Source organism: Argentina silus (assembly GCF_951799395.1).
Source record: "Argentina silus genome assembly, chromosome: 22".
Classification (NCBI taxonomy): domain Eukaryota; kingdom Metazoa; phylum Chordata; class Actinopteri; order Argentiniformes; family Argentinidae; genus Argentina; species Argentina silus.
In genome coordinates this window covers 4715168-4730867 of record NC_139676.1, presented here as the reverse complement: position 1 = coordinate 4730867, position 15700 = coordinate 4715168, and the positions used below count along the sequence as shown (strand labels likewise).

At 45.4% G+C, this 15700-nt stretch overlaps 2 protein-coding genes across 9 annotated transcripts in view; one reads left to right on the top strand and one right to left on the bottom strand.

Annotated features, from left to right (window-relative positions):
- The window catches only part of LOC310821651 (uncharacterized protein), a 17065-nt gene extending 11899 nt beyond the window's left edge, over positions 1-5166 (top strand). For all 6 annotated transcript variants that reach the window (XM_083693777.1, XM_083693773.1, XM_083693772.1 and 3 more), the window contains 2 exons: positions 225-353; positions 568-5166. In XM_083693777.1, coding sequence (XP_083549903.1) covers positions 225-353; positions 568-680 — 242 coding nt within the window. In that variant the 3' untranslated portion in view covers positions 681-5166. The remainder of the gene's footprint in view (positions 1-224; positions 354-567) is intronic.
- A 321-nt stretch (positions 5167-5487) lies between these two features.
- Positions 5488-15349, bottom strand: LOC310821786 (ectonucleoside triphosphate diphosphohydrolase 7-like). 3 transcript variants are annotated; one of them, XM_083693997.1, is made up of 14 exons: positions 15213-15349; positions 14796-14841; positions 14407-14502; positions 13890-14069; positions 13282-13487; positions 12242-12392; positions 11846-11949; positions 11135-11194; positions 10468-10619; positions 9569-9735; positions 9000-9321; positions 8635-8720; positions 8078-8239; positions 5488-7466 (listed from the first exon to the last, which is right to left on the bottom strand). In XM_083693997.1, exons 3-14 carry the CDS (start codon positions 14412-14414, stop codon positions 7250-7252), a joined length of 1815 nt encoding a protein of 604 aa, XP_083550123.1. In that variant the 5' UTR covers positions 14415-14502; positions 14796-14841; positions 15213-15349; the 3' UTR covers positions 5488-7249. The 3 variants fall into 3 exon arrangements, with proteins under 3 accessions (XP_083550123.1, XP_083550122.1, XP_083550124.1); XM_083693996.1 differs by lacking the exon at positions 14796-14841; XM_083693998.1 differs by lacking the exon at positions 14796-14841 and having other exon boundaries at positions 14433-14502.
- Between the last annotated feature and the right edge of the window lie 351 nt (positions 15350-15700).

Genomic DNA, 15700 nt, shown 5'->3' with positions numbered 1-15700 from the left:
TGTGTGTGTGTGTGTGAGTGTGTGTGTGTGTGTGTGTGTGTGGAGACAAAAAGGCCATAACGGTGAACTGCAATGGGTGATAACTTAGTCTTAAAAGGGGAGGGGCCTGTATCCCTGACAATGCTAAAGGTACACGCTAGCAGTCGTTCCCAGAAGAGGAGATCACAGCGGTTTCTCCTCACTGAAACTCATCAAAACATGTTAATCCCCCCCCCCCCATGCAGAGAACCTGTTGGGGGCGCTGTTGCAGATTAAGGAGGTGATTCGACAAAGGGTGGAGAGCAGTGAGGAGGAAGACACAGACGAGCGAGGGATGACCCAGAGACTGGAGGACATCCTCAAAGAGTCCAGCGGTGAGGGAGAGGGAGTCTGTCTGTCTGTCTGTCTGTCTACTGGCCTTGTTGATCTGTTGCACTCTTATCTGTGCCTGCAAACGCTCTCTTTCTGTCTTTCTCTTTTCCATTTCTCTCTTTCCTGCTCTCATTCCTCTTTTTAAATCCTTCTTAACCTGTGTGTGTGTGTGTGTGTGTGCGTGTATGCGCGTGTGTGTGTGTGCATGTGGCACAGGTCCCCTTGTGGCTGGAAGGACCAAAGAGTTTGTGCAGAGGATCCTGGAGGCCAGTGCTGTGGGGCAAGGCGGCGGTAAAGAGACCCCCCCAGAAGAGGAGACGACTGGCTAATACACCGCCAACGTCCACCACCACCCCGTCAAGCCCCCCCGCCTCTGAGACCCCATCTAACACAGCTGCCCCCACCCTCCCCAACTGCCTCTGTCACCAGGAGGATAGGTGGGGATGGAGGGAGGGAGGTGGGGAATGTTTCAGCACCCCCTCCCTCCCCCCCTGTCCCTTCAGTAGAAGTTTGTAACTCACTCTCTCCTGAGGCTTCTCACCACCACAAGCTAGCGTGTGCGTGTGTGTGCGTGTGTGTGTGTGTGTGTGTGTGTGTGCGCGTGCGCACGTACATACTGTATAAATGTGTGTGTGGTTAATCTATCCCTTTCTGTGAGCTGTATTTGTATCCCATTGTGCCTATTAATAGACATTGCACTGTTTGTAGATGGTTATACTGTAGTTGTATATGTTGGCAGGGGAGTTGGCTTAGGCTAGGGGCATTTGAGGATAGGAAGCGTTTTTATGGAAGTGGGAGGAGGTCTCACCACCCAACAACGTAATTGGTGCCTATCACAGAGGGCACAAATCAGCATGTTTTTATATCTGTACCCCTTTGAGAAACATGTGACAAGAGCTTGTCACAAGTTGTGTTTAGGACGGTTCAACATTGCTGAGTGTTGCCGATTCAAATGCCATGAACAGAGCTGTCATGATGCTTTGCTCTACATGGCATTTCTGTCCAAGCAATATATTTCTCTCAAACGTTCCAGAATGTTTTAGCCCTCCTGAACGCAACCCAGATGCTGGACACCCTGTGGCTGTAGTTGCTAGCTGTAGCGAAGACTGTGGAGCTTTGGTTATAGAATTTTAAAAAGTGAAAAAGCGATGCACCTTAAATCAAACCTACCAAAGATGATTTGAACTGCCGAAATGGACCCTGACATGACCAGCTCTTACCCAATCCTCTCACGCCTCCAATCATTATCACTGTGCCGTAAGTATTGATTAATGAAACGTTGATCGTTTTGATGTTTACCCTTACACTTCCTTAAAGGATAACTATTTTTTCGAAAGTCTAATTCATTAATCAGGATGACAGACGAAATACCTAAGTTGAGAGGAACTTTGGGTAAAGTGGCATTCAGGAAGTAACCGAAAGCTCCCATTGGTCTGCCTTTAGCACTACAACTCAGCTGTGTGTGTGTGTGTGTGTGTGTGTGTGTGTGTGTGTGTGTGTGTGTGTGTGTGTGTGTGTGTGTGTGTGTGTGTGTGTGTGTGTGTGTGTGTGTGTGTGTGTGTGTGTGTGTGTGTGTGTGTGTGTGTGTGTGTGTGTGTGTACACGTGCGCACGCGCGTCCTCAATGCCCTCTGCTCAACTCTTGATGTGAATTTTTGTAGTGCACCTTTTTCTGAATGACTAGTTTTTGAAAGTCTAAAACTGTTGTAGAGCTGGAAAATGTTTTTGTTAAGTTTGTTGCTGTTTTTCCGTTTTTTTTGCAAAGCCAAGTCCCACATAGTGGGTTTGTCTCAGAGAGTTTGAGTTTGGCCTTTTTGGGCCAACTAAAAATGTGGTCTTTGCAGAAGCTGGACCGTGTACACCAAGTGTTCAAGGTGTTTTTGTGTTGTTAAATGCACCAGTTATGGAAAACTTATTTGCACTGCGGTGGGTACAACCAAGCACCTTCAAAGAGGTTTGTTGGATCCTCCCAAAAAATGTATCTGCACCTTTTTAAGATGATTAAAAAGTCTTTTTTTGTTTGTTAGTGTGGTGCTTTGGTGAAAGGCAACACCTGAGCTGAGATATCATTGTTGATAGTACAGCTGTCTGAGAACATCCTGTAGAATGGGCAATGTGTTTGCATGTTGATGCCTTTCTGAAGTGCCTGGAGTTCTAAGTCACGGGGGACCTACAAGTATGCCTGTTGTAAAACCTAGCTGTGAGGATATCTACTTGGACCCAGAGTTTTACCTGACTGTGACCTAACCTGCAAAAACTACAGGCCCCAGTTAGTCTGATGTGATGTGATCTAGTTTAAACAACCAACAGATGAAATGAAGATAAAATGCTGCAGCAAACGACAGGCCCTGTCCAGCCGAAGGTCATCCTTCAAGAGGGGAGTGACTGATCACCATGGTGATGTTGAGCAATACTGTTCTGTTTTGTTTTCTGAAGGGAACCAACCTTGAGATACTTGGGGCTGCATTCCAAAGCCAGCGTTCCAGAAAACGTTCCACACCTATGGAAATTCCATCTCTGGCTCACACCAGTGCAAGGATCATTTACGTTTTAACTCTTTGGTTGTGCAGATTCCGGAGCACTAGCTGTGGTGGTCCTCCCAGCTGAGGTGTACAATACTCAGAGACCCCTATTTACTCAAAAGTATAGGTATCGTACTAACTACTTTAGCTTACGGTAAATATGGTCCAAAATACTTAATTTTGCACCATTGTGTCAACTAATCGGCTACAACCGGGGAACGCGAGTGTGGCACTGCTGCTATTGAACGCAGCCCTAAGCACTGTAAGAGAATCTGATGCCAAAGACAGATGGTCCGTGGATTAAGAGAAGAGATACTGTCTACCGGGGGAGGAACAAATGGTGGCTCTGGTGTCAGACACTGCTTCTAGGGGGCATCGTTCTTCCCCGAATCACACAACATAGTGTAATCCGAATCGGTTTCTCTCTCTACGTTAATCGTATTGTGTGTCATGCAAAAACCACACCTTCTGGTCTGTCAGTGTGGCCAGTATAAGAATCTTCTGGTTGCCGCCGTCTTTGGTGAAAACGGAGGCGAGCTGTAGTAGGTTTGTAACTGTAGTTGCTTAGTGCGTTCTCTCATACTTTTCAGTGACGACGCTCCACTGCGAAAAAAACGAGTCCATGCCAGTGAAGTCACACAATCTCTGGCAGCAGCCTCCTTCACATCCTCTCCCGCTGCTTTTGCAACAACAACAATAATAATAATACGTGGAAATATCGGTAGAAAGAGGTTTATTCCACACTAAACTTGTGTTTTTTTTTCTGTTCATCCAGCCCCTACAGTGTTTAGGGTTAACTGTGTGTCTATAGAGGGAGTGGCTGCTCTTGGCAAGGCCCCTACCCTCCGCTCACATTCCTGCTACCCAGCTTCTCAGAACAGCTATGTTTATATGTACCTGGAATCGATGAGTGGCGCCAGGGGAGGCAGATTCAGATCTCCGTCGACCCTTGGTAACTGCCTATAGGTGGATACTTATCAAAGTCAGCTGTCCCTAGATTCTCTTCTAAGGTCAGGTTTTACGCTGATGATTACGTTTAGGATTTGGTGAGGGTAAGCTGCTAGATCTGTATGAATATCAGAGCCCTGGCATATTATGGAGAGCAAGGAGAAGCTGGCTGATAACAACTTTGTATTTAATATACTCCTGGGAAAAGGAGAAATGATCCGATTCATATCTGACATACTTGCCATTGGAAGGGGGAGCTAGCCAATTCAGAAACTCATCTCTCCCTGATATGGTCACTGTTGTCAGAAGGAAATATTGTAGAATGCCTTGGAGCACTCAATACAAGGGCTTGATTAAATTCCACTTTAAACATGACAAAGTATCTCACTGTATTACTTCCGAATTTTTGGAAGACATTTTCTGCCAAATTTATATTAAGTGGTTGAAAATGTGAAAAAGCAAAGTACTGTCAACTTAAAGAAAAAAAAAAAGAAAAAAATGTTTGTCTGTGCTTAGGACACGTGTTCCGGTTGCTCTTTTGAAGACGGGAACAATATTCCTTTCCATTGATTTAAAATGGTTGAAGGAATGAAGGTGAAATCTCCCTCACAAAGTGTGTGTGTGTGTAGGCCTGTGTGCTACGCTAACGTGCTGAATAGGGTCTGTAAAACTACACTGGTGGGATTATGCTGACCCCCCGAGTGCCTGTCCCTGTCCTGCCTACTGCCATTGTCCTTACAGAGATAGGCTCTCCTGTTTCAAAGACCAGGGGCCAACGAGACAGGAGAGAGAGAGCTCGGGGACTCCCAGATCCGTCACCTAAACTCCCATTTAAACGCTCCTAGACAGAGGGAGAGACTCACCATCCGCAGCAAAAACCAATGATTTTTTTGTTGTTGTTTTGAATTGAATAAGAGAGCTACGAAGGGGAGTGGATATTCCTGGACATGAGAGGAGGAGCCTCTGAAACGGGACGACAAACAAGGATACATTCCAGAACGCCATGTCATATACTGTACAGCAACCCCCCACCCCCCTCTGTATCCCCCCCAACCCTCCTTCTGTCTTGAATAACCCAGTTATCACAATACTACAATAAGGCTTTGGACTTTGCAATGCTCCTTAATAACATGCCTATGTACAACTCCTTTCTCAGTAACCATAATGAAAAACAAAATAGTGAAAAAGCAACAAGAAAAAAAACAAAGTGCCGTACAAATAGAAGCCTAATATTTTTTGTTTGTTTTGTGTGAGTGTTCTGTACACCTGTATAATGTATATTTTAATATTTATATGCAGCTGTTGTATTAAAGTATATTTTTAAAATAAACATCCTACTATGTGTTCCTTTTGGTCCGACTGGCGGGAGAGGCCTCCAGAGCATCGGGGCGAGGACCACATCCCAACATTCTTAAAAGCCTTCCCTTCCTTGTTTCATTTCCTGCATTGCTAGTCATTTGACAGAAAGAGCAAGGATTTCTCTCTTTCTCCTCAATGTATTCTTGTTCACCCCGTCATTCATCTAAAAAGAAAGGAGTGCTGTAGGAAACAGAAATTAACGAGTGTACACTTTGTGGAGAAGGAGGAGGAGCACTGAGGATGAAAGCACAGGTGGGTAATGGCCAGGAAAGAAAGGATAGCCATTTTAAAAGCATTAGCACTGCCTATTTACACATGATGCTAGCCATGCCTGCCACGCCCGGGAAACTGCCATTACCACAACCTGTTGAACCAGTCTGGTGTTGGAACTTCCAAAGAAGTCACAAGGATGGAATGTTTTCTTCAACAACCATTGATTTATTAGAACTGACTTGTTCGTGTTTTTCACATCCATGTTGAAATGAGTCTTCCAGAATTAGGAACTGTTCTTCGCATTATTGTCCAAACATTGCACAACGCCCAGCTCTGACTGAGACTAACCATGGTCCAAGTTGATTGGTCCCTTTGTTAGGAGTCAACAATTCAAAATGGAGTAGCAAAATGTGGGCCCCTTCCATAGAAACTTCAAAAAAGTGATCAAAGACTAACAAGGGAGGTCAAACAAAGACACATACTCATATAATCCCACATGATCACATTTCAACAGTAAAACCAAACATGAATGAAAAGTGTCAAATGTACATTAAAATTACAAATGCTAAGTTTCAATTGGATTGAGACCACTCAAAATTCTGACATTGACAATAAATGATTAGCATTGCAATAGCTTTCTCATCGATGACAGAAAATAATCCAAAAAGGAATCACTGATTGAATATTTACAGTACAGGGCAGATGAGGAGCTGGTTTGTAACACACACTGGCAGTTTGACATGGGCTGTGTGTGTGTGTGTGTGTGTGTGTGTACCATTTGCAAATCACAATACATAGATTTCAGTTCATTTTATGCTGTCAACCCGTTCAATACTCTTCATTCAGCTTGTCATCAACTGGCTCCAGAAAATTGTTCCCTGCACCATCACAAGACTTGTGAAAAAAAAATCAAAAAACATTTTTGACAGTTGAGGTTCAATGACCTTCTGCAACGATTTAATTCCTCATTGATTTTCTTTTCTACGGAAATCTGAAGCTTTTCCACTGTCAACAATTAAAATTATTGGAATTATTAATGAACTTCTTCCTTGGGAATTTCAGAGGAAAGTCTAGTCAGACAAACATGTCATATCCTCACAGGCTGCGTTCCATCCTCTGATCTGCAATCGTCCCCTCACAGATCTGATAGGACTGGGCTTGTGAACTACATTTCCACCATGATTTTGTTATCATGTTTCCACCTGCCCAGTCCTACCAGATGTGGAGGGGAGTGAATGAGGGCAGATTGGAGGTCAACTTTCTGGAACGAAACAAAGCCGTGGTGACAGTGGCCAATTGGATAAGCATCACAGCTGACTGGGAGGCACCCGGTTGATCAAGGTGTAAATTACACAGGAAAAGGCCTACATAACGGCCCACTCTCAAGCTGCAAGAGGAGACATACAAAATGAAATGGCTCTTATCAAAATGGCCTCCTTCCTCACAGTCTTTCAAAATGGCTCTGAAACAGGTAAACGAGTCATTTAAAATGTTCACATCTGTTGGGATTTTACTCTGCTCATACTTGTATGATCGGAATGTTCTTTTGAAACAAAGCTCTGTCCACATGAACTAATCGCAAATGGAATGTCCCTTCCTTCTTCCCAGGTCCTTAGCGAACAGGTCCAATTCCCACGTTCCATCCTGCTTACTCAGGGTTCCAATGAATACAAACAATCTTGGGGGAGTGGCCACATTCACCTCTACTGTTCAACCTCGGTGACCCCTCCCCCCCTCCTCCCCTCCTCCCCTCGCCTAGATGCTGATCTGAGGTCAGTGTTGCGTCTTTCCCCTTCACAGTGAAAGGCCACTGTTCGCAGCGGGTAAGCTGAGCCTAGATCTGTCATGGCTCCCTAATCAAGCCATGAGCGCCTCTCCCTCTTCAGCCCACAGCAAGTCCAGGGCCTCAGCCTGCCTCTGCTCTCGCTGGTGGATCCTCCGCAGGCGGAGGATGTAGAGGAGGATGGCCAGCAGCACCACCAGGATGCAGGCGAAGAACAGGTAGTGGTTGTACACGAAGGAGAAGCGCAACCAGCTGGGGTGGGCCTGGCGGAAGGCCTCCTGCTGCAGGTCCCTGGGGGACACAAGGGGGAGATGGAGATACACATGAGGAACTGTGGACGTGGAGGAAGGCATGCATGCTCTACACTCCAACAGTTTGGATTTGAATCAAATAGTAGTAGAGTAGAGTAGTAGAGATTCTCAGGGTCACAGACTTCAGGCAGTTATTGCATTCAAAGGATTGTCGACCAAATGCCAGACATGAGGGCTTAATTTGGACATTTGATAAATCCGTCCCATCACTTTTGACTACCCTGAAATAGGGTGACTATTCATAAAAAGTGTTGTTTCTGAATGATGAAACCAATATGTACACAAATACCATCAAATAAAAGATAAGAATCTCTACTTTAACTCCATAGTAATTGTTTGATTTCAAATCCAATCCTGTAGTAGACTGTAGAGCCAAAACAAGAAAAAATGCTTCACTGTCCCATTACTTACGCAGGTGCACGCACGCACGCACGCACGCACGCACGCACGCACACACACACACACACACGATGAAGTCATTGTGTAACATCCCATTGCCGTAAATCACCAGTCCAGATTAGAGTAATCATGTGATAGCTGTGGTGGATTATGATTGGGTTCTCTCAGGTGTTCCATCCAGGAAGTCCTCACCTGAGTGGCAGGAAGCGGGTTTTGAACAGAATGGCCCCCAGGGTCCACTGCACCTCTTTGTCGTAGACCAGCTGGGCCGTCTTCAGGCTGGGGTAGTCTTTTGGGAAGCGGAAGCCTGAGTGCAGCACTTCATACACCCATGCTGACTTAAAGCACTGGTTCCTGGCCAAGGAAACATACATATAATAAATAAATAAATACTACGACTACTACTACAAAAAATAATAATAGTGATACCTTTTTGTTGTTAGGGGCCATTCTAGACACCCAAAATCACTTTACAATCAGATAAAAGATAATAAGACATGACTGTTTTGCTGTTATCAAAGAATAACAAATAGGTGAGTTTTTCCAGTTAAAGGGATGGTTCACTATTTTGAAACATACCAAAAAAATAAATATGTACTTCTGTGCTTAAGTGCATGTGTTATTTCGTAACGTCCATGAAGACGCGGCTTCAGGGCACAGGTAAATAACAAAAATATTTACACTTAAACCATCAACAACAGCACAGATATATCAGAAAATCATGAGTTTGTTTCAAGGTGTTTGCTCACTTGAGTCTGGAGAAGTCTGCTTGCTGAGAGAAGAGCTTGCTGTCCAGACGTTGTTTCAACGTCGACCACTGGGTGGCGCAGTACTCCTACAGAACAGCCAAAAGCAGGTTACTTCTCTGAAAGATCCCAGAGCTAAAACAAGTTCACAAAACAACTCCCTACCACACTCCCCGGAGGGAACACATATGGTTGAAACTTTCTCCATGACCATGTTTACATCCATACAACACAGGAAAATCAGAGGAATGAGCACATGCTTCAGGTAGAGGGGCAAGGAATCGGAACAGAACTAGAGACTGAAGTGGCACTAAAAATCGGATTGTTTTTTCGAATAATTCCATATTCGCCCGCCCGTGTGGGGTTACCGTGGCAGCTCGTAGGTACTTGTCGCTGTCGTACGGGCCGCCCATCCTCAGGACGTCCTCGGTGCAGTAGAAGAACTCGGAGAAGCCGTAGAACTCGCTGTTGCTGAAGTCGATGGGGGCCTGGTACACCCCTCGGGGAGACATGGTCCCGTTGTGGAGCCCTAGGAAGGGCCGGACGGCCCCCTGACAGCGGCCCCAGTCCCCCTGCCCCCTCAGATGGAGGGTGTGGCCGTCACGCTGAACGGCGTCCGATAGGCCCACAGGCAGACAAGGGTCCAGGTAGGGCGTTTCCTCGGCTTTGCCTGTTGGGTCACCAGTCAATCTGAACCCACCAGGAGGTCAAACCCACATGGTGAGGTTTTAAACGAGTTAAAGAATCAAGCCATGGAAAATCGAGGAGCTTTAGAAATGTTTGCATTGAAATTCAAACTTGACACAAGATGCATATGTCTTAAAGATGATTGATAGTGATCATCCTTTAAAGTTAGAATAAGGAGAGTGAAAGAGAGAGAGAGAGAGAGAGACAGACAGAGACAGAGAGAGTGAGTGAAGTGTGTGCGTGTGCGTACCCGTTTCTGGCGAACGTGCTGTTAACCAGCTGGTCCTCATAGCGTTGTCGTGCCATGTTCCCCCCAAAGCCCAGGAAGGTGGTGACGTAGACGCGGTAGACGTGCTGCGTGTGGTCCACGTCACAGCCCAGGTTAAACTCCGCCAGCAGGCTCTTCCCAGCCTCCTCCTGCAGGGGGAGACAGAGGAACCATTAAGGGATAGCGCACTATTTTACACCTAAATTGAAAAACTATGCTGTTGTGAACTCTTCTGTACTCAAAAGCTGTTTGGAGAGAACTAATCTAATATAAGCACACTGTCTGGCTCTGCGAGATAAGGAGAGAACTATAGATACAGTATCTATCTTTGTGGTTAGGTAGAGTCTAACCCCAACCCCTGGTCCATGGACAGGCTTCGTTGCATGAAATGTTGCTCATTTGTCCATCTCACAAAGATTTATTCAGCTCTTAAGTGCTATGCTACAGTCCAACTCTCAAACCTAATCCCTGGGGCCTGTTCCAGAAAGCAGCATCAGCAAATTAAAGGTACTGGAGTCATATTTATGATTATTAAAGAGTATATATATGTTTTAATTCAATGGGTTTTTGGGAAAAAGAAATCACTGAATTAAAGCTGAGAATCTCTACTTTAATGTCATAGTAATTGTTTGATTTAAAATCCAAACTGTTGGAGTATAGCACCAAAAGAATACTTATCGAGGACACTTTCCAATACCTATGGAGGGTACTGTAGATACTTGAAGTTTGCACACAGTCATCTCCCTCATCCATTTAGAAGTGAATTCATGGGGGGGGGGGTGAATGATTTCACACTTCAGTGAGAAGGGTAGAGAATCAGACAGCATTCTTTGTTTAAATGATACATAAAGGGGCAATGACAACAATCCCTCCTCCCTTACCTGCTCAGGTGAGCTGAAGGTAACAGCGCTGGGCACCTCATAGGCTATCTGCAGGGAGGCTCCGCCCATGTCCATGATACCCACAGTGCGCCGGCGGTTGATTGGGTCGTGGTTCAGTGACCCAGTTGTGACCTCAACCATTGCATCTTCCTCTGATAAAATCAAATCATCCACAGACCATTTCAATGGAGGGTTGTTGGTTAAATGCAGATATGTACAGAATGGGCTGGTTTCTCATAGAGATTCTCCATTGAAAGTGCTTTTTAGTCCAGAACTAGGTTTAATCTGTGTCAGGGAAACATACATGCACGTAGTAATACTCCGATATACAAAAGAGGCCAATCATCGGCTTCCTCTTTGCTTTTAGTGGTGTCCAAAGGAACATGCAACTCCATGTACAAAATCGGAAACCTGATGAACAATTTTGGTAGAGCAAATTCACACACCTGTGTGTATGTGTGCTCGTTTCCTCCCCCTTGTGGATTTAAAAGGAAAGGACTGTGGGATACGTTGGAAATATGTTGGATACTCCCTCTAGCCTATGCTTCCACCAATCGAATGCATGCAGGGGTTTGGGAACGAGTGTACACGTCAGGGAAGTTGAGAGAATTCGAGAATCTGATGGAAACCTAAGTTGTCGTCACCGAAACCTTCACTTGACACTTACCCTCTTCTGCGTGGTCAAAGCGCCCGAGAACAAAGTTAATGCCAATCCATGCATACACACCTGAGGGCAGAGAGACAGCATTAATGCCACATGTAATAGGAAATTCAGTTATTGAATTGAATTGACAAAAGTAATTGAAAGTTAGTGAATTGAATTGATAAACACACAGGCATACCAGGGCCTCGTTCAGCAGGCCACAGACGTTATGCTATGTTTAATTGAACGAAAACGGTTGTATTTTGAAAGACCAGTTGGGGAACGGTAGGAGCGATGGGGGGTGATTGGGTGTTTGCTGCACCATGATTTTCACGAGCCCATCATGCCCTGCGACGCCTACAAAACAGGAGCAAACCGCTTCCAAGAACGTTCAAGAATGCCGCGCACCGTTGAGAGAGAGAGAATGTGTCGTTCAGTTAGTTTTGTTGCAAAACATAGCACAACGTTTAGCCACCTGAACACGGCCCGGTATATTAGCCACCTGAACAAGGCCCGGTATATTAGCCACCTGAACAAGGCCCGGTATATTAGCCACCTGAACACGGCCCGGTATATTAGCCACCTGAACACGGCCCGGTATATTAGCCACCTGAACCTGCTTACCGTCCCCAAATCCTAACCTTAACCATTAGGAAGGAAAACACACAACTGACCTCAGGTCAGTGACTAAGGTCTGGGAGACCTCCTACTTCTATTGCTCCAGTGCTCTCTCACCTTCCTGCTTCCCAGAGATCACCTCTGCATGGGACCTTGAAAACAGGAAGTCAAACTCCAGGGGTACATCCGTCACCAGGTCCTCCAGTATGGCAGCCTGCTCACTGTGTGTGTGTGTGTGTGTGTGTGTGTGTGTGTGTGTGTGTGTGTGTGTGTGTGTGTGAGTGAGTGAGTGAGTGAGTGAGAGAAAAAAGAAGGGTGGTAGGAAAGAGAGAGGTAAATGAGCATACTATGAACATTATGTGTGTATGAACATTACCAAACGATAAGAAGGGTCCTTCATGAAGAGTAGGACATCATTTCAGCTCTATTCGTGACATGTCTCTCTGCAACCTTTTGAGTTTGTTTGCACTGTCCTGAACGCAGCCTTGAGGGGGTTGTGGATGTGAGGCCTACCTCTCCGGCAGCAGCCTCATGCCGGCGGTGCACAGGATGTAGAGGGGCGTCTCCTTGTGCTTCTTCCTGGGAACGTGAGCAGCTGCGAAGCTGAGGAGAGGCTGGAGGTAGTCACTGGCTTGGTCTGGACTCAGAGCCAGGGACGATATGCCTGGGGAAAGACAAGCACCGATGGAAGGGCTGGTTTACTATGGAACTGTAGAAGATATGTGGATCCCAAGGGGAAAGAACTTGAATTTCAGTACTACAAACTCATTTATTATGTTTTATGATTTATGGTACGTACCCCCCCCCCCCCCCCCCCCCCCTCAAGGTCCAAAGTGCCCTGCCACTACCTCGGGAACATACCTGCTGTATCTTATCTGACATGTCTGTGACTGTGATAAAACAGTCAACGTGTTCAACTAACCAACCATAGAGAGAAACACACGTATGTTCTGGCCATTTAACAAGGGTGCTGCTGTTGTAGTCCCAATCAAAAGTTGAGCAACATTACACACTCTAAGGAAGGGCAGTGTCCCAGACAAAGATTAAGACTCGTCCTGGACTAAATTACAGTTTCAATGGCAATTCTCCATTGAAATTTTAGTCTAGGACTAGGCGTAATCTGTTTCTGGGAAACCAACCCTCCATGTGTATTCAACCTTTTACTTTCCCAGGCAGTCTCTAGAGCTCGGAACATTTTGTTGTCACGTGAAACACACTAATCTCATGTGTCCTTCACATACACAGTCTACGACTGTTGTTATAGCCACTGTTGTCAACGCTCTAATCTGCATCCAAATAACACCGCAACTGTCACAAAACTGCTGGTGCCGCAGCCAACCAGACCTGGGTCAAATTCACATGAAGTATTACAGGTGTGCCTGATTTTGGAGTTTGCGCTTTTTGAGGCTATTCCATTTGGTTCCATTGTGAACTAAATCAAGTGCAGCTCAAGTATTTTACAGTATTTCAGACCATCCATGCCCCCACCGCTCCCCATCCCTCCTGTGTGTCCACGAAAAATGTCCTTCGGGACAGTAAAACTCTTATTTTACCAGGTTTAATCTTCTTGACCACGGGGGTGCGGTCGTGGTCCCTCATCTGGCGGATGTCCAGCAGGGTGTGGGGGTTCCCGTTGTGGGGGGGCCAGTAGTAAACAAACACCCTGCTTCCACTGCTGCCACAGTCCACCACTATCCCATAGTTCAATGCATGGTTGTTGACATCAGTTGACTCCATGGTCTCCACTATAGAGAGGTATCTAAAGAAGAGGGAACACTTCCTTTACATTCTGTCACAGTATCATTTGATGGTCATCCAAACCCAGACATTGTTTAGAGAAGGTCTGGACTGTAGAGACGAGTCCCCTTTAACACTCCTTCCCCCTTTAACACTCCTCAGCCACCTCCCTGGTTGGAATTTGACAGTGAATCTAGGGGGTGCCCCAAAAGTAGTGGGCTGAACCAACTTAAATATTTTTAATGATTATGGGTAGCTAGCTTGCTATTGTGTGTCAGACTGTGTGACGGCTGTCTCAGGTAAACAAACAAACAAACAAACAAACTGGACAATATTGTATATATTCTGTCCTTTAAAGAGTCTTCCTCCTCCTTCCTCCTCCTCCTCCTCCTCCTCCTCCTCCAGAGATCTCTGCGTCACTTACTTGTTGACGCTGGCCCTCCTGTGTGGGGGCCCCCAGAGCTGGGTCTGATACAGGCCCAGCAGAAGCAGGGCAGAGCAGGCCAGGAATACCACCAGGAACACCCTCTGTCTGGGCACGCAGCCCAGGGACAGCAGGGACACACTGCAGTACCATGAGGCCGGCAGGCAGGAGAAACTGATCCTGTAGAGGACCAGAGGAGAGGAAAGGAGCCTTGTTCATTGTTCGAGCCACAGATTTACCACTAAACACACAGTTAAACTAATAACAACACACACACACTCTCAGACACACACATGAAGCTACAAAGCTCTCATAAAGTTACTGTATGACATCATACAAATAGCACCTGTGTGACACATCTTGACATCTAAATTCTGCACACCTTCACTGCGTTAGTTATAGTTAAATAAAAGAAAAATAGAGATTATAGTTAAAGTTATTTAAAACATATAAAGAGAGATTATAGTTAAATTGTTAGTTAAATATGTCAAAGACATGTTCAGGCAGTGTGTATTACCGTGCCATATGTCATCGGGCTGTCACCTTGCCATGGTGGAAGCTGTGTGGTCCAGGTGTTCCTTTCCCGTACTGCTGGATGGCAGGTTTGGGTTATCTGGAGATGGGGGAAGGATTTAGACCATGTGGAAAGAGGCGAGAGAGTAGGGGACCATCCTGAATCATGCTGAGTGTTACTCTCTCTACCACAACATTGCCAATCGGCCGAGTGAAATTCTTCTAAATTCAGTCTAGGGGGACCCGGGCAAACATTGGTGTGATATGAAAAGTTTGACTCGTATATAATAGAACGGTGTTATAACGGGTCAACACCTGCATTCAATCTAAACGTACCATAAACCTTTCCCCAACGAGGCCGATGTTATCTATTATAGCGCTATGTAAGCTTACTTGTTTGCCCAACGGGAGAGACAGTCTTAATAGCTCGATTCAGACGCTGTAATAACAAAATAAAAAATAAAAAACAATAGGTTTATTATCAACAAAAAAATAAAATACTGATTTAGATGGACAATAAACTGCAACAATGTAGCGAACTGTCTCTAGCATTGTGACTGCCTATGGCCCCTGGTCCGAGCATTGATTACTTTATCTTACGATGACTGATGGATAGATGATTCACTTACTTAAACAAATGGATTTGTTGTAAATCGCTTTGGATAAAGGCGTAAATCGCTTTGCTAAATGCCATAAATGTAAAATGTAACTAGCAGGTTTCCGGGGAAGGTCTGTACTATGACCAGCCGGCTCCATTCTACCATCCATATGTTCCACGACTCTAGGATCAGCAGGGTGGAGGTCCCTTACCTCGAAACCAAGTATGACGGCCTGTCACGCCGTGAGAGTCGGTGTCATCACATGTGGACCTTTTTCCTCTTCATATCACAAAAGGAAAATCCATTTCTCTTCGATCGAGATCTCCTGCCAGAGAAATAAAAGCACATTTAAATCCACTCGGTTGCGTATATCCGGTGCACGTACCGGCACGTCACGTCACATCACGTCACGGAACAGAACGGACCGGATCGGTCGCTGTCCAGGTTCTGGACGACGCCACCGTGTGGCTCCGTGGTTCAGTATCATCTCTGTTTGTCATGTTTCCACATTCTAGAAGATTTGTAGACATTTCAAATAATGAAATGACCCTCTTTATTTGGATGAGTATGGCTTAAAGAGTATAGTATAACTCTCTCATCTTTTCACAGCCATACTACGATTGTAGTATTGGCAAAATGTATGTTTTGTCAAAACGTTGCAAACAAATAATATTGCACTTCGAATCATGTTAATACAAA

What these genes read in the sequence shown, in the direction of transcription:
- LOC310821786 (XM_083693997.1), bottom strand. An exon ending in AGGAGGGCCAGCGTCAACAA is followed by an intron (nt 13,488 to 13,889) that starts GTAAGTGACGCA and finishes CCTCTTCTTTAG; the next exon opens with ATACCTCTCTATAGTGGAGA. An exon ending in CCTTCAGCTCACCTGAGCAG is followed by an intron (nt 9,736 to 10,467) that starts GTAAGGGAGGAG and finishes CTCCCCCTGCAG; the next exon opens with GAGGAGGCTGGGAAGAGCCT.